Source organism: Struthio camelus, chromosome 5, assembly GCF_040807025.1.
Source record: "Struthio camelus isolate bStrCam1 chromosome 5, bStrCam1.hap1, whole genome shotgun sequence".
NCBI classification, from domain to species: Eukaryota; Metazoa; Chordata; class Aves; order Struthioniformes; family Struthionidae; genus Struthio; species Struthio camelus.
Genome location: NC_090946.1, coordinates 82,970,897 through 82,998,283, shown reverse-complemented (window position 1 = coordinate 82,998,283; position 27,387 = coordinate 82,970,897). Strand labels below are relative to the sequence as shown.

At 41.2% G+C, this 27,387-nt stretch overlaps 2 protein-coding genes across 2 annotated transcripts in view; one reads left to right on the top strand and one right to left on the bottom strand.

Annotated features, from left to right (window-relative positions):
- The window catches only part of FANCM (FA complementation group M), an 81,532-nt gene that overhangs the window by 5,418 nt on the left and 48,727 nt on the right, over positions 1-27,387 (top strand). Inside the window, exons 5-6 of the mRNA XM_068947650.1 lie at positions 23,041-23,172; positions 23,967-24,099. Coding sequence (XP_068803751.1) covers positions 23,041-23,172; positions 23,967-24,099 — 265 coding nt within the window. The remainder of the gene's footprint in view (positions 1-23,040; positions 23,173-23,966; positions 24,100-27,387) is intronic.
- LOC104145255 (heme-binding protein 2) lies at positions 408-14,949 on the bottom strand. Its single transcript, XM_068947623.1, has 5 exons — positions 14,711-14,949; positions 7,830-7,921; positions 6,356-6,497; positions 4,719-4,902; positions 408-4,277 (listed from the first exon to the last, which is right to left on the bottom strand). Exons 1-5 carry the CDS (start codon positions 14,934-14,936, stop codon positions 4,106-4,108), a joined length of 816 nt encoding a protein of 271 aa, XP_068803724.1. The 5' UTR covers positions 14,937-14,949; the 3' UTR covers positions 408-4,105.

Sequence of the window (27,387 nt, the reverse complement as noted above, 5' to 3'; positions counted from 1 at the left end):
TCTCTACAGTTTGATTGTGAAACTGCTTTTAACTCATTCTGCGACTCCTGTAAGAACTGTGGAGACCGTTCTGAATACTTCTGCAAACGAGGTTGCAGATGACCTCTGCAGTGAGGAGCAATAAGAGTTTGCTGGTAGGCTTGCTGACTACAGCACGTAGATGTGTAGCTCCATATAGGTATGTTATATATAGATTTATTATTTAAGTCAAGTCCTTTGGGGTTTTATGGTGACCGTTTCAAATTTGGGGCTAAAATGGGTTTTGTGAATTCAAAATAGTACCTTGTGATTTATGTTGTTTCCATTCAAAGGAAAGATGGCAATAAAGAGACTGTGAAACACTGAATTCTAAAGTAAATGTTAAAGTATGCCAGTGTTAGAAAAATAAAATCCAGCTGTACACTCTGCACAATAAAATCATTAGCTTTAATTTTAACAAACAGTAACAGTAAACAAGACAACTTTTCAGTGAAAATGAAGGACAGAGTTAAACAGCACAACTCAACAATGCTGGAAAAATTATAGTTTATATTTGTATACATACAATAAGCAAGGCCCTGAGTATCACAATAACTGGAATAAACTTTTTAGGCACTAATACGTGTTTGAAAAATACACAATATGCAGGACAACATTCATCTACTTAGGCTACTTCATTTAATTTTCAAAAGTACGGGTTTATATTTTACGGGATTATAGAGTACAGGATTATATTTTATTATCTCCTTTTAGTAGTGCAAATCAAGTGCTTCAGATTAGCCAAAGGATTTTTGTTTTTAATCGCTTACAAAGTAGAGAGATAGAAGGATATTAAAATACCTGTTCTAATAATAGGAGCTAGGTAAGCAGGCTTGACAAAGTTTTCAAGCTTTCTAAGATGGTATTTTTGAGGAATAGTAACATTTCCATGACATTTATTGGTGTAGCTATTAAGTACGCTCACTCTGTATCTCAATCAAAAGAAATGCAGTTCTTAGTGCCATGCTCCGTGAGGGCCATTTATAGACGGTGGTACAGTGTTTCATAGCCGTAAAGTGTATCTTCAAACTTAAGATTAACTGGTTCTTTCTCAGCAGCATAAGCAGTCTAACATGAGTCAAAATAAAAACTATCTTGGAATTCACAGTTTTAAGTAAAACAACACTGAACGTTTTGCTGTGGTTAGGATATCAGCACATTCAGATAAACAGCTCATTTTTATATTTTAGTAACAAGTACGTTTCTATACCATACCCACAAGCAACTGAGTCAGACAAATATTTAGGTGAAGGTTGCTTATGGAAAGAGATGTACTATGTAGCAAACACTTTAAAACAGTTTTTTAATGTAAAATATATACAAATAGATGCCTTCTGGTGAGAGGATTTAATTGCTTCCTATAGCTATTAGACATTTCTTGTACCAAAGCATCTGTATTATTTCTATAACTGTCAGAAGTAATCAATTTGAAAAAACTACTTTAATTTGCCATAAGATTTTGTCAGTGGTCAAAATGTATCTTTTATTTGCCTTTATAGTTAAAAAAAACAAAACAAAACCTTTTTCTTTGGGCGGGACTAAAACAAAACCTGTTATTTAATGCATCCCTGAATCCCCCATTCAACTCAGTTCTTTGAAAGTTTTTATTGTTTTCCATTAACTTACTAGCTTTTACTGTAATACTGGCTGGTGTTTCTAACAAAGTGAAGAAACGTTAAAGTAAAAAGCCAAGCTAAAATAGCTGCTCTAGTTGGTCACTAACTTCAGGGGTAATCAGACAGGAAACGACTGACTGAACATATTGAAAAGGAAGTCTGCATAATTTTTTTCCTAGCTGTGATCCTATGTCTTTAACAAATTGAGAGGAATAAAATATATGACAGGTATAGCCATCCTCTTGTCCTGTTAAGTAAGAGATACCTTGGCGTGCGTTTACCCTGTGGTTCCTACTTATGGCCACAACTGACACAAGCACTTGCGTTGCCACCTGGCAAATCAGATCAGACAGCTTGCTTTCGGGGAAGAAAACAAAGAATAAACCACAATCTCTTGAGATTTCCTCTCCCCCCAAGTGAGATCAGCTCTAACATCCAGTTAATTTGTGGCAATGCAAATGTTTGTGTTGAAGCAGTGCAAGGCGTCTGAAAAGCTGGAGGAATTAGAGATTCAGAAGAAGGAAGTGAGGACTGCTCATTTTTTTCTGCGAACGCTATCAGCTTAATTATGTTTAAAAATAAGGCTTTTCTCCTCCCCCGCCGCCCCTTGCTGTTTTACTGAAGTCATCTTTGCAGAGAGCAGCCACTCGAGGGCACCCTGATCGTGCTTAAGCATGATCAACCAGCTTCCCATCAGTATTTTTCGGGTTCAGCTTCACAGTAAGAGGTTTTAGTTTGAAGAATAAAGTCGGCTTTGTGCAGGAGAAAGCCTTGCGGAGCTAGGAGGCTTAAAGTTCTCGATCTGTAGGTTTTTTCACAGAAGTACTATATAAATCCATTTGGTTTGCCAATTAAGAGTACTGTGCCCTAGCAAACCCTGGTTCTGGTGGTCATATTGTATGTTGTTTTGCCTGAAGAACACACAAGCTCTAGAGCCTAAATCTTGTAATTGATAAATAATTCTGGTGATATATAACGCTTGACACTTGATATAAACTAAATTACTTATATTCAGTAATGTGAGTAAACTCTACTATCAGATCTTTAAGGGGAGAGGTTAAGAAGGGATTTCTAAGAACAAAATTATTTGCTAACTTGGTTCTAAAGTGCATTTGGTGCTCTTGAATTGTAATATGCAGCCAAATTTGAATGGTGCTTTCAGACTTTCTGATGCATTTAGAATTACACAAGCTTGTCTTTGAGCAACAGCATGCTACACTAGTCCTTTTCTAACTTGAAGAATTACCTTTTGTCATATGGATGAAGGGTAAAGGAAACAAGTTGCAACACACAAAATTAGATACTAGGACAAAAATTCTCACAGTGAGAGTGGTCAAATACTGGAACGCGGCCCGGAGGGGTTGTGGACCCCCCTCCCTGGGGATGCTCAAAATTCGACTGGATGAGACCTTTAGCCGCCTGCTCTACCATCCAAGTTGGCCTTTTTTCAGCAGAGGGTTGGACCCAGTGACTGCTAGAGGTTACTCCTAACCTAAGTCTTTCTATGATTTTATGAAATATTTGTGTCATATTTATAACTTTAATTATGTAACACTGCTAGAAAAGTTGAGCATAAAAAGTAGTTAACCGATTACTTCAGTTGCAGCACATTAACATTCAGCAAAGTTGTGTTATAAAACCATAGTAGTCAGAAAGCTGAACTGTTGAGCATGGGCACTTTCTATGTGTGGACGCCACATACAGTCATGAGATTGCTATGAGTGTGTGATTAAGGTATACCTTAACTTTGGCTATCAAAAGTTTAACGGGCATTAGGACTGTTTTGACTTCTTGGTCTCTTCTCATAGTTAAAAAAGTACTTTGGTTAAATGCTCTTTGAGGTAAACGTTAAGAATCTCTGCTCCATGGGTGACAGTATTGAAACTAGTCAGCACTGGGCTAGTCTTGCTCCGTGGTTTAATCCCAGTGACCTAAATTCTTCAGAAATGAAGACCTGGAAATTATTGTTTGAAGCACAGTCTGCATGTGGGAGGTGGTTTTAATGTGTCCCCCATTTAACGCCCCTACAGTATCCTTTTTGCAGCTGGTGCAGCACGGCCTGCCCAGGGCATAGGCTCCAGGATCTCCCGTAGGACAGTCCCAAGCCACAAGCAGTTTAGGGATGCTAATAAGTGAGCGGGGGGAGAGGTCTCTATCTCCCTTATCTTTTGGAGAGGAAAAAAAAAAGTGAACTAATCTTAAAAGTGCTAAAAGTCTCCATAGCAATTATTTTAAAAATGTAACATTTGACATAGGAAATTGTGTATATTTTGGGTGTTACCTCTATAAAGCAAGCAGCTGTTACCTCTGTATGCTTATTAAGTTGTATTGACTGTCTTGCTAATTGGCTAAAAGCCACTTTTCTAAATTCTTGTAGTGTTTGTCCTCTAGTCTCACGTGATTCACTTGCAAAATTCTGCCATGAAGTCAAAACTGAATCTTGTAACTGGAGAGGCATTAGAAGTGGGAGACTATGGTCTCTGAAGGAACCAAATTTCATTAAGTCGGTTAGCAGCAGCTGGATTTGTATATCCTGCAATGATGAATGTATCCTGCAAACATAACTCGGGGCTCTCCAGAATTTCTGCCAGCAGGTTTATTTCCCTCATTATAGAGTCTTCATTGGTGATTCCTCTGAAGCTCCTGTAACAATCAACTTCACATCAAGTTCTTTTTAAAATCCACAATTTTTCCAGAGCCTAGAAATTTCTCCTTCTCTCATAAGGTATTTGGTTAGAATTCACAAATGGTACTTCCTCCCTGTGATTTATCTCAGAGATAACATTCTCTTATTAACTCAGCATTTTCAGTGGTATGTCAGGCACTCTGTTCACAGCTCCATGAAGTACTGTGTGTTGAGCTGCTGTTCCATCTCACGTTTACAGAAACATCATTTGCCCAAGTAAATTGGTAACCGTTACTTCCTGAATATCCCAGTTTCATAAAGCAAGCAGCTTTTAACAGTTACTAAAAATCAAATTTTACTGTTCGCTTTTAGAATTCACTTTAAATTATGTAACATCCAAATTGTAAACTGCATTTTTTTTAGAGTTGTTACTAGAACAAAATTAAAATTTTTCTTACCTACTGTAAACAATAGTAGAAGGCCACTCTTCAATGATTATGTCAGAGTCAAAAGGATGAGGAGGCTGATCCTGCAGTACTTCAGGCAGGTAGTATGCTACTGTCACTGACTGTGTCATCTCCGATTGAGATTCATTTGTATGCACTATAGTCACAATGGGTACTGTTATCCCCAAGTACAGTCCTGAGAAGACATATGTGACTTTTAGAAAATACCAAAGGAGGTCTGCATACTGTGCTTGACTTCTGAACTCACACTGAATAATATAAAGTGAATACTGCAGAGCAGACAAGATTTTCATTGCTAAATGGAATTCAGTAGGATGATTTAGGAAATGTCTTTGTGTACTCAGAGTTGGAAGTAGCTTTTTACATGTCTTGTAATGTGCATGTGTGTGTATTTTTATATATATAAATATATATATAAAAGCTACACGTGCATATCTGTAAATTGATGGGTGCACGTCTGTCTAAAATGCAGTATTTGGTGAGCTCTTCTACATGTAGGGCAGAGTTTGACTTGAAGACTATTTGATTTTTCCTCTGAAGGTTGTGTTTAAACGGCAGTTGTCTCGTTTTTCACATATTTGAGAACAAAGAACGTAGGCCTTTGCTAGAGAAGGAGGCTGTGTTGTGGCTTCGTTTAGGAGTTGTTATTAACAAATGCTGCTGTACGTGTGCCATGCTGCAGTAAAAGGTTATGATCGTGACTGTGCAAACAGTAGCGATGATTTGGAGTGAGAACTTTGCTTCTGTTCGCAGCTTGGAAACAAAACTTCTGTGCAGTGTTCTGGGGCCAAAATAATTTTTAAGCCATATTAAAAATGTTAAAAGAATGAGGGAGTGGGGAGAATACCTGATTAAGGAAAAATGTTTGTGGTATTTCTAGCTTCTTAGAAAGAAAATTAAGGTTCACGTGATAATAACACACAAGTACTTGACAAAACAAAACACTGGGTATTGCAGTACTTTGCAATCAACTGGAGAATGGCAAAAACAGGAACTGACGGCTTGGAGCTGAAAGCAGACAAATTTAGATTGGAAACTAGTTGCATATTTTTGATGCAGGCACAACCAAGAACATGGCGGATTTGCCATCCTTTTAAAGTATTCAAGTTAAAACTGGATTATCTTTCTGGAAAATATGCTTCAACCGCGCAAGTTTTTGGTGTCCATTCAGACATGCACAAATTAAGTATTATGAGCTAAAATGAGGGAGGCAAGACCTTGTTAAGGTCTCTTTTGGCATTAAACTCTGAACATGTTCTTAGAACAGGCTTTTTAAATACTGTTGTGAAAATTAAATTACTCAAATTCTATAGCAAAAACCTTGTTTACTGCTGATAGTTTACAAAAACAGCCAGTTTCGGTTCCCAAGCAGTTGCTGTGGTCAGAATACCTTTGGAAATCGGTTCAGGGATCACTTACCTTTAGACATTCTCTCCTAACGTGTATACAGAAGGAGAAGCACTTCATTTTAAATTCTAGTGGAAAGGCTATATTGCAGGAGAATGTTAGTATAGAGAGGGCGGTGTATGTGAAAAAGTTTAATAAAAATATCCCTGTAATTAGGAGGAGCTGGTGTATAAATACTATCACATTTTAATTTTTCATGTAGAACTGTGGTATCCAATTACCTGAGGAATTCTGCTCGCAAATGTACCTCATGAGCTTCATGAATCCCAGGCATATGCTCTGTTCGTACTGTTTTTCCTTCATTTTTATACAAGCCCACTTGGCTTTTCCATACTGACGTTTTTCATAAAGCAGATCTCCAAGCTGCAAACACAGTAAGATGATAATTTTATATTTCAAGTTAATCACTTAAAAAAACAAAACAAACAGATTTCACAGGGTATTTCAGTGCTTTGCTTATAACCGAAAGAAATCAGCTTCTCTGCATGCTTGCCGTTCTCCTGGTCATACATGAGGAATGATTTTTAAGGCTCAGTGTCAGCTGTAACTTTAGTGCATTCTGTTTACTATTTAGTTCACAGTATACTGAGTTTTACAAGCACTTCATTTCAAGGTCTAAGTTGGCATATAATAGGTAGGTATACAAAAACAATGCAGAATTTGTGTGCATGCATCTTATTTGAATATGAGAATAACAACATCTTTCTTTTTCCAACTGTCAGTGAAATGATCTTGAAATGAACATGTAAATTTTAATCCTTCCTCATATAAAGCAAGAAGGGATAAGCTGCCTATCTTTGTTCAAAATATTTTTCAGCAGCTGCTGATAATAGAGGTGGTTTGCCTTTAAAAATAGGAGCTGTCAGCTTTTGAACGTGCGGTACTAAATATTTAGTTGAAATTACCACTGGAAAACCTTTTTTTTTAAATCTACCCCTTTACAATACTACTGAGAAAGTCCTTGAAAGCAGTTCCTATCTTTGACCTCGTTAATGGACATCTAATTATAAAAAAAATTGAGTTAGTCCCAAATTGTTTGTATAAAATAACTCAACTCAAATAGTGATGTTGATAAATTTGAATTATGTGGATTTATTTAAAAAAAAAAAAGGTGACAGGAAGTCTTCATACGTGGTTAGTAAAGATTTTCTTAGGTTGTCACTTACTTAAGGTTGGATGCTCAGTTGCACATTTTCTGAGCTGCAAACAGTATGAACATCAGTTTCAGGTTTTTGTTAGAGGATAAAATGGCTTTGTAAATTACAATTTGTCTGATAACGATCCATGATACAAAAGGACAAGTTTGGTTTTAAACTGAGATATTAATCTCCCTCAGTTACTCTATGCTGAATGTTAATTAACATGTTAACAAAGCAACTGCATTGATTTCAGTGATCGAAATGAGCTTTTTAAATGTGAAAATGTGAGTTTATTTTTGTTAAATTAATTCTAAAATGATCACAAATACTGTAATTCCTGACCTTCTGACTTTCCTGCTGCTTTCTAGTTCTAAGAAAGAAAAATACACCCAGTAAAAATGATGACGTATGCTAAAAATGAAACGCCCAACTACCTATCCAGTTGGAATGCTAAAAATCACAAGCGGATACAATTTTATAAAGGAAGATGGTCTTGAGAGCTAGGTATGAATACTGAAAATGCTGCTAAAATCTCAATTGGGAATGAAGGCATTACCTTTTCTTTGCGCTGGATCAGAGTGAATGGGATGGTCTGTCTCTCCTGGGGACTGTTATTTCTAGTGAGCTGCTGAATTGGCTCTGCCATGTCTGCAATGAGATAACACATTTTCAATTTCAGAAGTGAAGCTGTAGAAATAAGAATGACATGTTTCATTTTACCTTCTCTTAGCTACGTTTTTGGGGATTTTGTGTTTAGAACAAATTTAGTTTGCTTTTCAATATTAATAGAAATAGCCAATTGACTTCTATTGTGTTTGCAGTGCTAAATAGAGCAGATTTTACTCTCCCTTTCCTCATATATTGCAACTACACAAGCATCTATTCAAGGCTCTTGATGATGTTAAACATTAACTTAGAGAAGCCTCTGGCAGTTTTCTGGTTCTGTGCAGATGATACTGCCAGTTCTAGCAAATCTTTCCGTGTTGGATTAACGTGTATTTGTACCAAGTAGTGTTCTTGAACTGGCTCTTCTTGTTCACACGTTCTGGAAAACGTTACTGTGGAAACTATTTGTCACCTCCTAAACATGTTTTACGTCCCATATTTTACTTTTGAGCTTGAAATTATGCAAATTTCAGTGCTACTTGCTAATCGGGATGGCTGTCAGGTGTGAAGCCAGCACTGTCACCCATCAACTGCAGTGCCTTGGCAGCTGGTTCAGCATAGGCAAGGCTGTGATGTTAGACCAGGGGTTAGGTCAGTGTCCTAGCTAGCTCTTCTGTTATTGATACCCAGTTAGGACATTGCTTTTCTCTGTGAGTCATTGCTAGCTGCAATCACTGGGAGTGTTTCAACTGAAACTCATAGAAAGTGCATTCCAGCTGTGGTGCTTCTGTGTATGTAAAGTGAAGTTCTGAATCTTAAGGGAATTATATAATAATTTCTTTATGCAAGCCTTTCTAATAAGGCGTCAAAGGAGGGGAGGATTTAAAGAGAAAAGGCAAACAAATGATTTTATCAAGAAGTAGAAAAGAACATAAACTTTTCTTTGTAACTTAAGAGGGAGACTTCAGAGAAAAGGACCAGGGAGTCCAAGAGTCAGCAGTGTGCGGTTGCAATGACAAAGGCTAGCTACCCACTGGCTGTATTAACAGGATTGCAGCCAGCAGGTCAAGGGAGGTGACTGTTCCTTTATCTAGTGCTTGTGATGCTGCATCTCATGTGCTGTGCCTTGTTTGGGGCTCTGCGGTACAGGAATGGCACTGACACACTTGAGATACTTCAGTGGAGGGCCACCAGGATGACTGGGCAGGAAGAGGCATAGAGGGAGGCTGAGAGAACTGGATGTCTTCAGCCTGGAGAGGAGAAGGCGGCAGGGGTGGAGGTGGGATTTAATTGCACTCTCCACTACATAATACAGAGGTACAGAGCAAAAGGATGACAGGCAGCAGACATAAGTTGCTGCACAGAAAATTCTGAGTAGGTATTTGGGGGGAAAAAACCCACAGTGAAGGTAGTCAAACACAGGCGTATTTGCGACTGTGGCTGCCTTTGACATCAGTTCTAATTGTAGTTCATAAATTCTGCTTAGAAGTTGATCCCTGTCAGAAAGGCTTGCAAATTCTGTGATAAAAGGTTAGTCTTAGGAACGAAAGGCTGGACCCACTCTGATTTTGGAGCCACTCTTTCAGAAGTGTTGGTCCCTTGCCTCTCAAGGGATTTGAAGAATGATGTAGCATTTATATGCTTTGATAAGGGCTTAGAAAGTTTTTTTTGTACAGTGTTTGAAAATAAGTATATACATTTTTATCATACTACTTCATGGTATATATCAAACGTGCCAAAAAGGAGTAGAAGCTTCAGCTGAAATGAGATCTCTGCTCTTATGCATTTTAAATGCCTCACTCCCTTAAGTGGAAAAAGCAGCATGATGTGGGGAAGAGAGTATTTCAGAAAAGAAAATAATTAAGATGCAGAAGAATAAATTTAGCCTAGGTCACTCAGTAAATTTGTAACTGAGCTAGGAATCAAACCCACATCTCTTGGCATCCAGTGCGGGGGTTTTAGCTATAAGACTGTTTACAGTGGTAGAGATTTTTTTAACAGAGGAGAAAGCTACACTGTAGTGAACTGTAAACATTTTTTAAAATACTCTTTGAGAAATAAATTTAAAATATAAGTAATAACTGACATTTGAAGTTGGTCTCTTTGGAGGCTGAGAGTAAAACTAGAAATAAATTAAATATCCAACACTGAACTTTCAGCAGAGTGCTCAAAAGTTAGGAAATGTTAGGACTCTAGAAACTTTAACTCCAACTCTTTCACTGATAAATTATGATCACATTTTTTTTTCCATGTTAATGTAGAGAATAGGGGGCTACAATTAACAAATGTCCTTTCAGGAGTTTTAGTCTTCAGTTCACAGCTCCATGCCTGTCTTCCAAAGCACTGCTGAAGCCCATCTTTGAATGCAAAATTAATTTTCTTGCAAGCTTATTTTTAAGTTTAATTTCCATTTTGAGTGCTTGCTTCATTAACCTTAACTGAAGTTTACAAAGGGGGTCATACAGCAGTGGGATTAGCCAGTTTACCTTGGGAGCAGCAGAGGCTAAACTCAAAAGCATTTAATTTTTGATTACTAGTTTATTATGAGAGCCCAGCTCTACTTGATCTTTAGGTAGCTGCAAGCTCAGCTTCAGTTGTCCTGGCTGTATCTATGACAATTTGGAAATGTTATGAATTAGGCCACAGGCATTAAATTTGCCATCTAGAAAATGAGGATGTAGCCTCAACATTTGAAGGGAGGAAAACCCCAGAACTTGCAGGAGAGTCAATAGGAGCGAGGTAGGTAACGCAGCCAAGGAGTGAGTGGCTGCGGCAACAGAAACGGACCGAGGAAGGAGCTGGGCACAGGAGACCCTCTGCAGAGGAAGCTCGCAGCTATCGAGGGCCACTGAGTCTGTCCAGGGAGAGGCCTCAGGATGAGCTCAGCCACCGAGGCAGGAGAAGCAGGTTTTGAGTCAGGAGGAGGTGGTGCAGCTTTCATCCATGGCTGACTGGTCTGATCGTATTTATTGATGAGCTGCTGACAAGAACTGGATGTTTCTTCCAGTGCATCAGTCACAGATCAAAAAAGGTCAGCAAAAAGGTTGTGAGGATTCGTCACTGCTGCCCCAAGTACTCTTACAGCACAAAGGCCCGTGGGAAGCTGAAGCGTAAGGCTGAGCCAGGACTTGAAAGAGAAGCATATTCCTTCCAAGGAAGTGAGGATCAGATGCCATGCTTCCCCTGTGGATGTCTCATTTCCCAGACTTGAGTGTCCAGGACAAACTCACACATGGAAAATGTGTTCAGCTTCACTCCATCATTCAGTTCTAACGCTTGAATTACACATGTATTAACTTGCACTATACTTAAGATTATACTGCCCAAAACAAGCGAGTTGCTTGAGCTACATGTCCTCTATCAGTCAAAGCTTTTAACCTTAAATACTGGTGTGAAAAAACAAGAAATAAGGTGATAATGAGTTGTAGCAGGGTAGCTAGGTGAAGGCTGTGTTTAGCCAGACTTCCAGTCTGTACTTACAGTTGGTACTATAGATAGGTGTTACGAAAGAGGCAAATCTTTACAAAGGGATTTATAGGGATAAGGCGTATGTATGTAGCAGAGAGAACCGTGAACAGTGTTTGAAATGTTGCATGTCTTAATGTGTGCCTGATCAGACCTACTATGAATTTTCTTTCATAGTAGGAAGTGGGATGTATTTGCCAGGTGCACCTTAACGTATAGGCACACAAAACTTTCATTCTGTAATAGGAGACAGACTTTATAATACTAGGAACCAAATCTTCGTATGGAAGAGAACCACTGGACAATGCACTATGCCTCTTGGAGAGGGTAATCGGGAAACAGCTCTGGGAGGAGTTTACAAGCCCTGTCTTGCAAGCACTCCCAGTGCTTGACTGGGGCTAGGCTTGAATTTGAGGCTGCACCACCGGGATGACGCAGCGATGGTGCCTTTGTTGTCCTTCCCTGCCCAGTTCCTTTGACAGCCAGATGCTAAGGCTTTCCAGCAGCCTCTGTGCCCACGCAGCTGTGCTGCCATGTCTGTGGCAGTCTCTGCCTGGGTGGTATATTTGAACTGATGGACAACCACGTGCAATTCAAGATCCAAAGTGTGATCTGGAGCTGGGACACCTGCTCTCAGAGCATGCTGCTTTGTACACTGAGCATCTGAGACAACTTTATGCTTTAGCAAGTGGATGGTTTTGATGGGTGGCAACTTTTCTGAGCTTGTTTGTTAATCCTGTATTGAAATTAGAATTGAGAAGTTTAATTGCTGTAGCACACCTTCTGCTTCTACTGGTAATAGATACAATGAAATTGAGTTTTCCAGGCAAGAAGGTTAGATTATATCTTTCTGCATCTTTAATTTTCTTTCACCCTTGAGAAGTTTGGCCTATTCCAGTGAGTCAGTCCATAGGTTACGCTCTTAACAGTGCTATATTGATAGGCCAGAAGATAATTGATAAGCTGCTGTCAAAACCTCACAAAATCTTGCGGTTTTTAGAAGGCTTTTGATGTTCCTTATGATTCACAGAAAGGTGGTAACAAAAGCTAAAAAGCAAATCTTTTTGAAAGATATGTTGTTACCACAGTACAAAAGAGGTGGCAAAGCTTGTGGGAGTTGAGAACTATGGATGAGATGGATGGCACTGTTATTTTGCAAATGATATCATGAGACTACAGAAAATACACATTTTAAGGAATGTTCTGTCTACACGGCTGCCCATATGGCTGTAAGCAGCCGGCCAAGTAATGGTCTTGTCCTTTCTTAAACGATGCTGTGGCGATGCCAGCTGCTTGAATGGGGTGTGGGAGGCAGAGACCCAGTTTGCTCCCTGCGGGACCGGGGGGGGGTTTCTCTTCGCAGGACGTCACCTGTGCGTTCTCTGTGCATTTCCTAAAGCATCGCTGAGCCTTAGCTGACTGTGTGCTAAATGCAGATATTAACAGTTAACGTAAAAGGGAGCATGTAAACCAATCTGACTAACTCTTAGGCTGCTCTAGTTGAGGTGCAGTCCACTCTTGACATATCCACTCCCTGTATTTTTAAACAAACTTTCTTTCCTTTTGCCTAACTCTAGAAGAGGGTGAGGACCTGCTCAGATTTGCTCCTAAGTATCATCTGGCACCTGATTCCAGGAAATAGTCCAAGAAAAAAAAAACTGTTTGACTGACCTTACTGTACCTGGGAATGCACACTAGCAGTTGCTTCTTGTAATAAACCTCACTGTGAAGAAGATGATGCATGCTATTTCTAGAAACGTACTAAGACCCTGCTCTAGTCGTCTGTCTTCCTCTTTACTAAAGGTCCAAGTAACTGCAAGTGTCTTGATGCATTGGCTATGTGTCTGGTCCATTTTCTGAGGCCACCATGAGATTTCTGAACTGTTTCATAAAACACAATACCTGACTTAGTTGACTTTAAAACCTTATACTGCCGTTTTTATTTTGGATTCCATTCTAGCCTCTTTTGTAGTACTGTCTGCAAAACTGGTACAACAGCTCTGAATAACGTTTGAAACATCCTTTGTTTTTGTTTTTTTCCCCCAAGTATTTGTTTAGCACTACAAAGACATAGCAACTAAAAACATAATACAGTAACTAAAATGTGGCAAAATACTACTTTTGACACATTTCCTAAACATGATATCCTGCCTATTAAATCTCACTGAAACAGGGCATTGAAATCTCTGTGTATGAGTGTACTGGATATTTTTGTGGGAAGGAATCTTATTTCCTTCTAGACACAAAGCTACCCTTGGGAGCAGGCTAGCACGCATGTGTTCGGGCCTTGGCTGCAGGTGCCTTGCGCGGGCGGCTCTCTGCTCTCCCTCCTGTTCCCCTCCCTTTGGTCTGCGCAGCACCCAGCGCCTGGATTTGATGCGGCGCCCGGTTTTGATGTGGCTGCTACAGAAGCAAACCGGTGTGACGGCTGGGTGCGGGTTAAACCTGAGGGATTACCTTTCTTCTGGCGCACTGTGTTCAAGGACTGCTAAAAAGGGGAGCACGAGGACACAGCACACCAGTGAACTCCATTCGCCAACAATTTTTTAGGGCTTTTCCCCCTTTAAAAACCTAAAGGGTAAGCACTAATTAATATTCCTTGTTAAAACATTAGACAGATGAGACTTCAGGCATGACTTGAAAAGGAGGGAGAAAATAAGGATGTACCTGCTTTGTGCTGGAATATAGAGGGAGTTTTCAAATAACTGGTCGTTTCATTTTGGTAGTGTCTAATGCAGCCTGCTTAAGTTTTTGCTGAAGTCTTGCAGAACTCAGGTAGGAAAAAGGGGGGTGGGAGGAAGGCTCCTTCTTCCTCACTTCCTGCTGTCTTTGAAATCGGTTTATCTGAACAGTTGAGATCCTAAAAATCTATTTATTTCGTGCTATGAGCTACTGCGGAGGAGTTACTGTTTCGGAATAAAGTAAGCTTGCAGTTACTCTTTGCCTGTTGTTAGGAGCTACCTGACTTGGTACAAAAGAATCTGACAGTTTGTCTGTCTTGAAATGGGAAATAAACACCTCTAATAACACACAAGCCTGGGAGGCTTACTGTCGGGAGAGCAAAGGCAGCGCTGTCCTCGGCTCTGTTCAGCCGTGCAGCTCCAGCCTCCCGGGCGGTGACAGCGAGGGCACGTTTGTCTTAAGAAAAGCGTCGTTTGGAGGCAGTCCATTACATTTTAAATCAAAACGGACCCCCCCCCCCCCCGGTTCTTTCAGCGCAAACGGGTCCATCCCCGGCTTTACAGCCAGCAAAGTAGGAAGAGAAAGAACCCGCGCGGCTCCGCAGCGCTTGAGCCGCGGCTTTCGCCCCGCCGGGGGGTCCGGGGGGCCCGGCCCGGGCTCGGCGGGGGTGGGAGCGGCTCTTACCCCGCGGCACGTCCACCTGGTGCCCCCGGCCCACGCTCTGCCAGTAGCTGAGCAGCCGCTCCTGCTCCTCGTCCTCCGTGCGCTCGGCCGCCTCCTCCTCCGGGCTGCTGCCGTGGCTGTGGTACGCCGAGTCGGCGCTCTCCTCGGCCATGCCGTCCAGGTCCTCCAGCGTGATCGCGGCCGGCCCCGCGCCCGCGCCGCCCATGCGGCAGCCGCCCGTCTCCATGGCCGCGGCCGGGCTGCGCGGCCCCGGCGCCGCTTTATGAAGGGCCCCGGGGGGGGGGGGGGGGCGGGAGCAGCCCCGAGGGGGCGGCCCCCGGCTCCGCGCTTCGTGCGTTTCGGGGTTAGCCGATGCCCTCTTCCCTACCTGTTCTCCCTATGGGCTTCCCCCCCCCCCCCCGCTACCGCTCTTCCTCTGCTGGTGGTCCTTCCAAGCTGCGATTTGTTTTCATTTGTTTTAAACCCCGCTTGAAAGTCAGATCTTCCTTCTTGTTCAGAACTGGCTGCAAGGTCATTCCTAGCTGACTCCAGTCAGGAGCGCAAAAGCCCCGGGGTCGTTTGGTTTTGGGAAGTCTGGAGGTCGACAGCCGCGTGACTGAGGGGTTGCAGCGGAAAGCCGTTAGCCGAAAGGTGCCCAGCGGCCTTGCCCTGTGCCAGGCTCGAGGGGTGAAGCTGCACCCAGGCTGCGATCCGGCCTCTGAGCGGTTCTGCTTGCAGCTGTCTCCCCCTGGATTGCCAGCTTGACACGTAGCGAGGGAGAAGTGTTGTGGTCCTTTGTTCTCAGGTAGAAAAAGGAAGCCGCTGGGCTTTTAAAATTTTCATTAGGAAAGCAGTCCTCTCCCATAGCACTGCTGAGACGGAGACCAAAGTCTAGGGATCAAACTCCTGACTTTGTGATGTGATGCTAAATTCCGCCCCCCCCCTTTTTCTGGTTAGCATCTTTCTCCCAGCCTCAGCTTCTGTTACCTAATCCCAGGCGCAGATCTTGGTGTGACAGTTAAGTGTTAACTGCCATAGAAATGAGAGAGACACGAGTCCTGACTGTATGCTTAGGACATCAAAGGCTGAAGTCCTGCTACTCCTATAAAGCGTGCCTTCTGCCTGTCCGAGATGACCAGCTGAAGAACGTTGCTGCTTTGAGAACATGAAAATGGAGGAACGATTACCAGTGGGAATGTCCTGAAAGAACACTTCTTTTCTCACCGAGTGAATTTAGCACTTGGGGTTTTTTAGTTTTTGTTTTGCTTGCTTGGAGAAAAGCGGAGCGCAGTCACGGGGTGCAGTGAGTGAGGCGGATGGTTCTGCAGAGAGGACGTCTGACCTCTCATCTGTGGGCAGTGTATCGCATCACAGACGGACGGATCTGCAAGCGCACAGAGGAGGCAAATCCTTGACGAGTGCTTGGAGATGATGCTTCCTGAAGTGTTTTGGCTGTCTGCTTGATGATTTGATTTCATGGTCAGCTCCCTAGTGCATCAAATCACAGGATTCACTGAAAATGTGCTGAAGTGGGCTGTATTTTTTTAGCAGCTATCAGACTTTCTTTACAAAGATGTTATTAAACTGTTCATGGGCCAGCTATGCCGTTGTGGGTGCATACCTTGAAGTACGTCACAACGTGTATCAGTCCAAGTAATGACTTAAATTACACATTAGTACAGTGCAAATTCCATAACTTCAGTTATCTAGGCAAAGAATTTTCATGTAATTTTTGAAGCTGGGTTATTACTTCTAAGTGAGGGCATCCTGGTTCTTGGAGGTTTCTTCCAGGAAACTACTCTTCTTAAGAAGAGCTGACTTTCTGAGGCAATGTGTAGAGGCTCTTCCTCTGCCTTTTCTGCATAAATACCTCCAACGCTTTCTCACAAAAATATCCCCAACTCTTTTATTCTCTAAATAATATTTGAACAAATAGGTACTTAAATAGAACTATTTCTGCTTGGAGGATTGCTAGGCGTCATTGCTGGAGATGGGGGAAAAAAAGCAGAAAATTTGTCTAAAACCACAGCACAATTGCTCAGTTTGTGAGAAGTGCCAATAAATATTGACCAGGCACCTGAAAGAAAGAGGCTGTTGGAGTTTAAGGTCGTACTTGAGTGATCCATCTGAGCAGATAAATGCTTGTGTGTTTTGATTGGTTTTTGTGTTGTGATATGCTTATAATTAAGTAAAAAGAGCTAAACTTGACATAGTACTAAAAATGAATTATGGTCTATGTCTAGACACTGCTATCGGCTTGGACTGATAGAGTAGTTGGTTGTTACTAATCACAGTTGAAAAAAGCTGATGTTTTTTTCCCCTACTTGTTAATTTTGTATGTGGCTGTTGGCTAATAAATACTCTTGCAAGATTATGCTTCTGTTAGTGCTGCCGTCTTGGTGCTTTCCTGGCCGATTGTATCTCTGAATCTAATGGAAAAACAGATATTTAGTCTTTCAAACTGAGGATACAGAGCATCCTCAGTAGGAAGCTTAATTCTATCATGTGGTAAAGTGATGACATTTACTCTAATCGAACTGCGGATTTATATAAAAGTGCCACTTCTGTTTTATAACTTCTCGAGAGTAAAAACATTCTTAGTCAAATTAATTGAAAAATAAAAACTGCAGACTTTTTTTTTAAACCTTTTAAGAAGTGAAAAATGCTATAAGAAGAGAAAAACAAGATGTTGACAAAAAATGAAACTTTGTGGCTTTTTGGTCAGTAACATCAGCTTCCAAGGAAGAACAGTATATTTTAAATGTGTGTAAAAGATTCCTGGAGAGCAGGTAGACTGTGAAGGGTCTGAATGGCTTAATATAGTCCTGACAATAAAACTTGCAGAGGAGCTGAGATCATTGCTAGGTTAATCAGTGTTAGTTTGGAAGAATTAAAAAGTTAATTTAAAAAAAAAAAACCCGTTGCATCCTTCTGTGTCTCTGCTATTTTTTTCATTATTGGAAAGATAAGTAAGTGCCAGTCCAAAGCTTACACAAAATAGCACTTCTGTCTCTCCTATTTAGAGTTCTTCTATCTCTGTCTTGATTCTGAAATTATACAAAGAGAATAAGTAAAATTCAGCGCTAGGAGTAGTTCCTAACAAGTTTCTCGGTTATCTTCTCTGTCATAAACCAGCTTTTTTGTGGGTGAATACTTGTCGTCTTTCCCCCTTTCACTGGACTGTATTATAATTTAAGACACTTCATCAAACATGACAATAAACAGTGCACACTGTGCATAATATGTACATAAAGTTTTTTTTAGAATCGATGAAAGGATACCGGTTACCTGCCCCGGCTCTTCTGCGAGAGACACTCTTACAGGTGTTGGACTAACTGCCTCTTGGAGCTCTGCTGGGCTCTCAGGCTCCAGAATACGCTCTTTGATGGAGTCGTAAGACTCTTTCTCTCAACCTTGAGCTATGGTTGGCAGTGTTTAAACACAGTATACATTCTGCAAACCATATCATTCCTAGGATGACTTCTTGGAAATTATGTTTAGGAGTCTAAGGTTGCCACACCTACCACCTCTCAAGATCCTACACTTTGTTAAACCCAAACCATTTTAGTTTAAGTCCTAAAACAAAATAATGAATGCCCTCGGTCTTTCTTCATCTCATGTTCACTGGGGCTGCTCTTTCCTAGAGCTGCAAAAGGCCCTGGTTGCTTTCATGCCTTCCTGCAATATCAAATCAGTTTGTTCTCCTCCAGGATGGTACAATCACAGTGCTCTAGTCCTCATACTTAGGTTAAATTCACCTTTTGGTCTGGCTTTTCAGCTGTGGTTCGTAGCACTGGAGCCTGGGAGGGAAGCCTGAGAAAAGTCTTCTCTCCCCGCTTCTTCCCTTTCTGCCCTCCCCTAGTTGGGAGTTTGAAAACGTGGAGCAGGCAGCGGGAGCAACGTAGCGTCCATATGGTGCACAGCAACGACAGCCGTCTGGGTTTGTGTTCTGGAGCTGCTTGTTTGTCTGAACCGCTGTGTTTCAGCGGTCGCGAGTTGAGCCAGACCAGTAGGTTGGCGCGGGGCCCGTTAGCGTTCCAGCACAGCTGCGGGATGTGATTTGCCACACCATTGCACAATGGAGGCCCATTTCCTTCCACGTCAGTTCTGCGTCTGCCGCAACATGTTTGGAAGTGAACTGTGGCATACTGTGCGCTGAAAAAGCTGGAGCTGGATGAGTTGGGAAGGCAGGAAAGAGATGATGGAGAAGGCAGCCTCATTTATTTATTTGAGTACGGTGTGGCTGTCTAAAATGGGGAGATTCTGCTAGTCACAGCTCAGAGAACTACAGAAAGCTCCCTGGCACTTTGAATTTCCGGTGGCTGTAAGGAAATGAATATAAGTAGATCTTGTCAGCCTTTGTTTTGGGAAGATATCGTCTGTTTGGTAGCTAGTTTCTCTCAAGCTCTCATTCTCTTCTCTAAAAGAGATGCCGTGTAAACTGAGTTCTTAACGTATTATAGGCTCTCAGGTTCTTCTTTCTTTTTTTCTTTCGGCAAAGAAAGTTTGCGAACCTGTGGTGAAAAAACTAGGCCAGATCTTTTGTTTCCAGTTAGTCTCTGGGGAACAAATTTAGAGCCTTCGTTTTTTATTTGTGCTAAGAGAAAACAAATTAAAAACCGTTATTAGTAAGATGTAGCTGAAACAGCAGGCAGTTCTGTGCCTCGTCACTGCTCACAACGCTTACGTGTAGTACGCAGCTGTTCTCAACTAGTGTTGTAGGCCCAAACCACAGGTCTTTGGGTAATCTCAAGGCATAGCGTGGTGTGCTGGGGAAAGATACCTTGCTCAACAAATACCCTTCTGGTCTTGGCAAGTTTACTCTAGCATGGGATAGCTCTACAGGTTCTCCTTTGTATATTGGCAGTATGTCTGTCACCCTTATCAACTAATTTTAGGGAGATAGAGAAAGTCATTAGCGCTAATAAGAAATTCATATAAATGAATTCTACAGTTCTATTTTTAAATAAGTGACATAACACTTAAATGTTCTGGAAAGATTGAAGAGACTTTCCAGGAGTATTATCTTTTTAATTAAAAGTAAAGGTATGGAAACATGATAAATGTAATCACGTTGAGTAGTGCTTGTTTCTGTATCTCTTCTAAGTAGGTTATGTTTACTGTTCTTACCAGTTTTGAAGCTACAGGTGACTGGATCCTGCTGTCTTTCGTAATAGTCTTCCTTGGCTTGTTTTGTAGATGATGATTAAATCAGACAGGGGTTGTACATTGAGCACACAGTGACAATATAATTTTCTCAAATGTTATAAATCAGGCCAAGAGATGAAACATAAAAATACAAGTAATGGAAAATTTAAAAAAGAGCTGTGCAACCAGTATGAGACGTAACACACCCGTACTGCAATATTACAGTTAGGTGGGCATTACTTTCTAATGTAAGAACTAATTTCTTTTTTAAGGAAACATTTTTATGTTCAGAGACTGACTCCATTTCCACTACTTGAGCCATAGTTTGAGCTTGATCTCCAGTGTCTCAAGTATCCTTATCCCTGAACTGTTTGAGGAGAGGGTAAATTGCAATTTTAATGAAACATCATTAAAATAAAAGCACTGAGTTATACCTTGCATGGTGACCATTTTTTGGAAATACCTTTTTTTTCTTACAGGCTGGAACAGATGTTTCCACCTTGCTCCTTTTAAAGTGGCTCATCAGCTACAGGCTAGTTTTAAAAGCAGCATAACAACAACAAACTGCTCGGTAAAAGACAAAATTTTGAATTTTAAACCTTTAAGGCTAAACCAGATACGAGAAACTAATTTCTTGTGCATTTGGACTTCCAGGTGCCTTGGTGAATGTTTTTGACTGCATTTTCAGAAAAATATATTGGATTTGTTCCTTTCCTCTGGGAATCCTTAGCAATGGTATAGGTCCTAGTTGGTGCTAGCCTGTCAAATCAACACAAAAGTCACGTAAAGACAGATGCATGCAGTTCCCGATATGCTGTGTGTAATCTATGCACCATCTCAGAATGGATCAGCAGAAACATTCTTTTACGTGTCACAAGAAAATTAAGAAACCCTTGGAAAAAAACAATAAACAGTCTGTTCTGCTGCTGCAGGTTTCTTTTTGCCTTCAGGTCGCTGTGGGTGTGTTTGTATTACTGGTTTAGTTGGTCTGATTAGCCCATTAGTCTTAATGGGAATGAATGCTTTGGGATGAAATCCCTTGTCTGTCCCTACTTACGGTGCTGTGCTTTGCTTTGCATTACGGAGCAGCGTAGGAGCCCATGGACCGGGTTCCCTGTAGGTGAGAGTAAGCCTGAAGATCAGAACTGCATCCGAGCTCCTCGGCAGCGTGAGGGCGTTCAGTCCGTGGGAGCTACTCCAAAATAAAATCTGCTGGCACGCATGGAGTGGGCATTGGTCCTCAGCACTGACTGTTTTACCTGCAGATCTGCTCCTGTTGGCCTGTGCTGCTTGCTAATGTAGACAAAACTTGTCTTTTGCATGCAGCAGGGTACGATGAGCTGAGATCAGCTCATCTGATGTAGAGATGGCAGGCTGAGTGAGACTTGATATCCTGGTCTGAAGGCCCTCGAGTAGGGAGGAGGAGCAGTCTGAGATGCACCAGAGCATTCAGGTGGTAGTCAGGGTTTAGGCTTCATTTCAGTTATGTCTCACCAGCCTGGATCTATTATCATCTGCTTAGTCTGCTGACTCCAGCTCGTTGTTTTTTTAACAGATTTGTGTGCACGGAGCCTGCGGTGTGGAAATTCCCCAGTACATTGTTTTCTCAAGTTAGCTGGTGCCTTTACAATTTCTCATTTGCTCTTTCAAAGTTCTTGGCCTTGTTGATCCCTTTTAGGATTAATACTGTTGCAGTGTCAGTTATTCCCACCCCTTTCCTCAGGGCGTCCCACTTCGTGCCATGTGGGTACCGTAGCCAGAATAAGAAGCTAAAGCGGTACCAGACGGCAAAAATAATCAAACCAAGCAGAGAGAGGAGGAGTTAGGCTAAGCTGCCGTCGTAGTAGAGGGGTGCAAATAGACAGTGGTTGTTGATAATCTTAGTGCGTTTTAACGGACTCTCATAGCCCAGAACGCTCTAAAAGTGTGAAGAGGATAAATAGTGTTGTTACTTAGTGTTTAAACATGCCCTGTATTTTAAAATGGATCGTCTTTCCCTGTTAGGGCATTTTGTCTTCAGAAGCTGAAGACATGCTTGAGTCAGTTTTGTTAGAAGTTCAAAAGTCAGACCTGTTCTTATTTCATTTGGACTGACTCTTCAGTGAGCTGAAGGAACAGTTAAAAAAGGAAGAGACGTTCAAGACTTTGCTGTGCTATAACCTTCTTTCCTCCTAGCGCTGGTTCAGCCAAACTGGTGTTAAAATGCTTAGGAAGCTGGGAAACGCTGTATGCGTGTAAACAGCTGTCAAGAGCTATCTCCTGTCAAGCTAAGTCAAGGCAGTCTTTGGAGAAGCTTGTGATTGTGCTGTGGTGTGCTGAGATGTTTGTGGTACTGCTAGCCAACCGAGCCAAGAGATTGTAAGTCATTTCTGTAGTACAAATCTGATTAGTCCAATTATTGCAGAGTTAGTACTCATGCAAAACTAAGTCTATGAAAAAAATCCTGACCACCTAAGGCTGAGAAACAAAGAAGAAAAACAGGATTAAGATGAATTAGTGCAGGTCACTTCCCTTGTTTCACTGATGTGGAAAGCAGGTACATGTGATGTATAAAACCACAACTGTATTTCTGGCATGCCTTCGAAGGAAGCGAGGCGCCGTGCCGTTTCCCAGCTGTGTCCGTCTGCCTGACACTCGCTCCTTCTCTGTTCGCTCCCCCTCCCCGCACACGCGACTTTCAACCTGTTGGCTAGTCATCCACTTGTGGTAATTTAGAGCTCTCAAAGATGGATGCGTTCCTACAAGTCTTCCCGAGACCGATGGCCTAGTAGAAAAGACATCGAAATTAGTGCTCCCAGTAAGAGCGGGAGCTGCAACATGAGTTCAGCAGCTACTGCCCCTTTCTGCCCTGGCAGTCAGCCCTTGCGCAACGACGAAAACACAGCGTGTGGTACCGCTTCTCAGGCAGCTGGTGGTTATGGGGTGGTCTTGGGAGTGAGGGGCGTTTTGTGTATGGGATACAGAGCACAAATCCATTGGAAACCAGTTTGTAATAGTTCTGCTGCTCTTAGAGCAGTTTTTGCAAATTAGCACAGGAACATAGACTGGGGTGGAGAGCGTTACGGTGGGTACTGCCTGTCTGGCAAAATACCTTTCAGAGAGAATACATGAGCCACTTATCCAGAGTAAAAATAAAACTACTTGGAAGGGCTAAATATCCTTACCTTCACATCTCTTGTATGCCTTTTTTGTTTTGTTTGCAGGTGCTAGAAACATTTGCTGGACGCCTGATTAAAATAGGAGTTTTAGCAAGGCGGGATATTCCCAGTCTTACGAAGTACCAGATAATTCTAGCAAGGGATCAATTTAGAAAAAACCCTTCTTCACAAAATGCGGTAAATGTAATATAGTTATTTTTCGTGTTGTTAGAGTATCGAATAAATAGTAACACTTCACAGTTTACACAGTTTCTTGATATGTTTTAACTTACGTTTTCATTGTAACGTTCTGTTTGTAGCGTTGGGATAAAATATGCTTCCTTGTTCCAGATTTCTTGATGCTAACATAGGAGAGTTGAAGAAAAAAATGAAGAACTTCATTTACAAGCTGGAATTGTACTAAGAATTTGCATTGTACTTTCTGACTGTCAAAATTACACTTTGACCTCAAGACTACATTACTACTCCTTTTTCTCTGTAAATTGCCATGCAGCTGTTAAACTGGAGTTGAATTGCTATGGAATTGAAAACTTAGAAAGAATATTGCCTTAAAAAAAAAGGCAGCGTACCTTAAAAAGAATATTGGGAAATATAGTTAACAGTAGGAAAGACACTTAAACTTTGTGGTCTGGATAGACATGACAGAAATCTCTTATTTTGTGAAATCTTGATGTTTGGTTCAGCCGTAAGATTTCAAATGTTATTGCATTGGAAAGTAATGAGCTAATCTTGGAATATAATACAAGTATTCTGGAAATAATTTGAATGTTGGGAGCAAATTACATTGACTGATCATTAGGAATTCGGTAGCCTGTTTCCTAAAGTTTTTGATAGACAAACCACTCACTGTGCATTACTTTTTTTCTTTGGTTCAATTTCTCAGATGTTAATCAAATTTTTGTCATAAGAATTGCAATATGATTCCTGTTGCTTATTGACTGTAATCTGATGAGTCATTTTTGTTTTTGCAGGGAATACAGCAAGGCACAATTGAAGGAGATTTTGCACTTTGTATCAGTTTATATCACGGTTATGAGCTACTGCTGCAAATGGGATTACGGTCATTATTTATCTACCTTGGTGGAATTATGGATGGATCAAAAGGTGAAAAGTCTTCAGAAACATCTTTCCTTTTGACTCCAATCCTTGTCACTTAATTTACCTCATATATATGGTGACTTTTGCTCAAAATAGTTAATTTAACAAATAGGATGCAATCGTTACTGCTTTTTGATTCCTCTTCATCCGCATTGGAAATGTGTCATTCAATGCTAAAAGTATTTATATAGTGCATTTGGAAAGCAAAGGTGTATGTATGGGAGCTGTTTGGAAAAGGGAGAAGACATAGCTAGAATTTGGCGTAAGTGACAGTAATATCTTAGGAGAGGCAGAGAATAACTGTTAAACAATTTAAACCAAGAACGGGTTTGACCTTTTAAAGTAATTCCCTTATTTAGCTCCATTATAGCAAAAATAGTTGCAATATATGCATGAGCTTTAAGCCTCTTTGCCAGAAGACTTTCTAAGTACAAATTTAGATGCATAATGCTAGAATTTATATACTGGCTGTGCAGCATCTGCCCTGCTTACTAAGGAAGCGTATATAATTCCTTTTTTTATACTGTAGACAAGGTCTTACCCTGGTTTAGAACATGAGTTTCACTTTCCTCATGTGAGGCTTTAATTTTCTAAGGCTTCTATATATGAACACAGTTTCCTATTAGGAAGGTTAAAAAATGAAGGTTAAAATGGGAAATGTCCTCAGCTGCCCTCTCACTTATATGCATATACTTGCTGATTTCTTTCCCTTTCTTCTCAAAACTGCTCCCACAAATACACAGGTTCCTCAAGCCCGGTTAGATAAGTCTCTGGCAATAGGTCAGTCCAGCATCAGCTCTAGAGAACTGCTATTCTTTATGGGAAGGGAGCCCTGAGTAAGCAGTATCGAGAGCCATATCTTACATGGTTCCCTAAGCCTAGCTTTGAAGTTTTGGTGTAGTTGAAAGAGGACTGAGAGGTCCAGATTTTTATGGTAAAAAACAATCTGTGTCCTAGCAGGCTGATGAAAAACAGAAAAGGTTCCTCGCCCTAGCTAGCACTAGTTTTTCAGTTTATTAGGTTGACCAAACCCAGCATGTAAGATTCATCATTCTGGTTCTGGAAATCAAATGAGGAAGTTCTCCACTGCCTGCAGTATACATGTATGTCCTCACTGAGATCTGAGAAGTTTGTTGGACCAAAACTCTTGTGCAGTTGAGAAGTATATGTTTCATTTGAAGTGATTAAATTTTCGATATATAAGTTTCTCAGCCCATCTGTTGCACTCATGAGTGTTGTGAATGATTTGCATGAAGAAGTTTGCCCCTTGACATGACTGACACTGCTTGATTCTGTTTTATGCCATAATACTGCACCAGTGATAAACCCAAGGAGAATTTTTTGACATAAAACTCCTTGATTAATCTACTAGCACAGTTTTGTGCTAAAAATGAAGTGCCATGAAGAAGGTAAACCAGAAGCAATGCGAGTTAAATATTGTGTCTTAAGTGCCTGAATTTGCCTAAATCTGTTGGGTAATGCTAGTGTTGCTGACTATCTCTGCTGTGCTGCTCACTAAAGGAATATGGATCTGACACACTCGTCACAGGGATTCTGATTTGTGCTGAATCTCGTGCAGATCCCGAATTCCCTCCACTCTGTATAGCAGTTTAGTACCTGTTCTGAGCTAGTGAGAACATCACAAGGGTTAGGGCTCTGTTTTGTGTAGATAGATGAGAAATCTCTAGCCCTATCTACTCTGATGTGTGTGTGGTATCAAGAACTTTGTGTTAAGCATTGTCTTTATTTTTACTGGTGAAATGAGTCTCATGATTCTTTGTGTCTGCAGGATGAGTGCTGTTATGCTTGTAACTATTCTGGAATGCTTTTGCTAGTAGTCTTGCAGAAATACTACTTACCTGTGGTGTCCACAACTGCTTTTCTGCCCACGTCTATAGTCTCACTGGACTGAAGTGTCAGCAGGGCTTATGTGGGAGGTTTCCAGTGTCCGGCATAATTCTTTAATCAAAGCAAGGCAACCCTGGCACGCAAACCTTTTAAGTCCATCTCTAACTCAGGTCTGACTAGTTGCAGTACGCTCTGGTTCTCTGTCACTGCTGCCACTTGTTAGCGATTAAACTAGTTTCTGGCGCGCGTTTCTGTTCATACGTGACTGGCCTAAGGACGTAGTGCTGGTCCCATTGCCAGGTGCAGAATTTTTCTTTGGGGTGAAAGGTGGTTACTCTTGGTCAACATAATTTCATGTTGCTGCTGGTAGTTTATTCCACCTCCGTTTCCAGCCAGAAACGGAGCTGGAATACGCCGCTCCTTTTCTCGGTGCTGACATTTGCGTATCCTCACAATGAACTGTTCCACCTGAAAATTAAACTCAAATTCTTATTCTCTTCCCCATCAAGTTATAGAAGGTCTTTTTTTTTTTTTTATATTAAGTGGAAGTCATCTAATTTTAACATTTCTGTAGAGAATATTTCATACTTTTGCTCATTGCTATTGTTTCTCTCTATCCCTTTTCTAGTTCTGTTCTGTCCTTTTCTCGAAAGGAGATGGTAGGAACAATGTCCGCTCTTCTAGATGTGGATACAGCATGAATTCATGCAGTGATGCAGTAGTGTTTTCTGTTTGGCCTCGGTTTGTTTTCTTAATTCTATCATTGAACGTTGTGAGCCTTCTGCAACTCCTCACAGTCAGTTTTAGACCTGCTGGCTGGCCGCTGCCAGCTCCCAGAGCTGGTTTGGCGTTGGCGCCTCTTGGGAGGGCCACGTTCCCCCCGGCAGCGTTCGTCCAACGGCAGGTTCCAGCTGTTCGGAAGCGCCCATGGTGTTGCTCTCGTTTTTCCTGCTTGCTTTTCGTTTACAAAGAGGCCACTTAGCTATGTAATTGTGTGCTAGCTTATAAAAACTACTGCCTCTACAGCACTACTTCATTAAAATGGCGTTGCTTTGTCCTACAGCGAAACCAAGAATGTACGGTGCACGTTGTATATTATAGAATATCTATGCGCATAGTAGCATACATATAGTGTGCATATCTAGAATATACATATATATATATAGGGTGCATATCCTAATCATTTTTGTGATTATACTTTTGGTATTTTTGCAGTTTAGTACTTCTGTACATGCAGATGTTCCCATTTCTGAAAGCATAGTGCTGTTGTTAGACCCAGGCACTGGCGAGCGTTTCATGTATTTCGTAGTTTCTCAGATTCCTTAAGTTCGTGTCTGCCGTCGAAGGTAACTGATGGAAATATTTCTAATAACTAGTTTCTCTGTCCTGGTTCTGGTAAGTTTGCTTTCTGGTTCCAATAGAACAACATTCTTTTCAGCGTTGTCC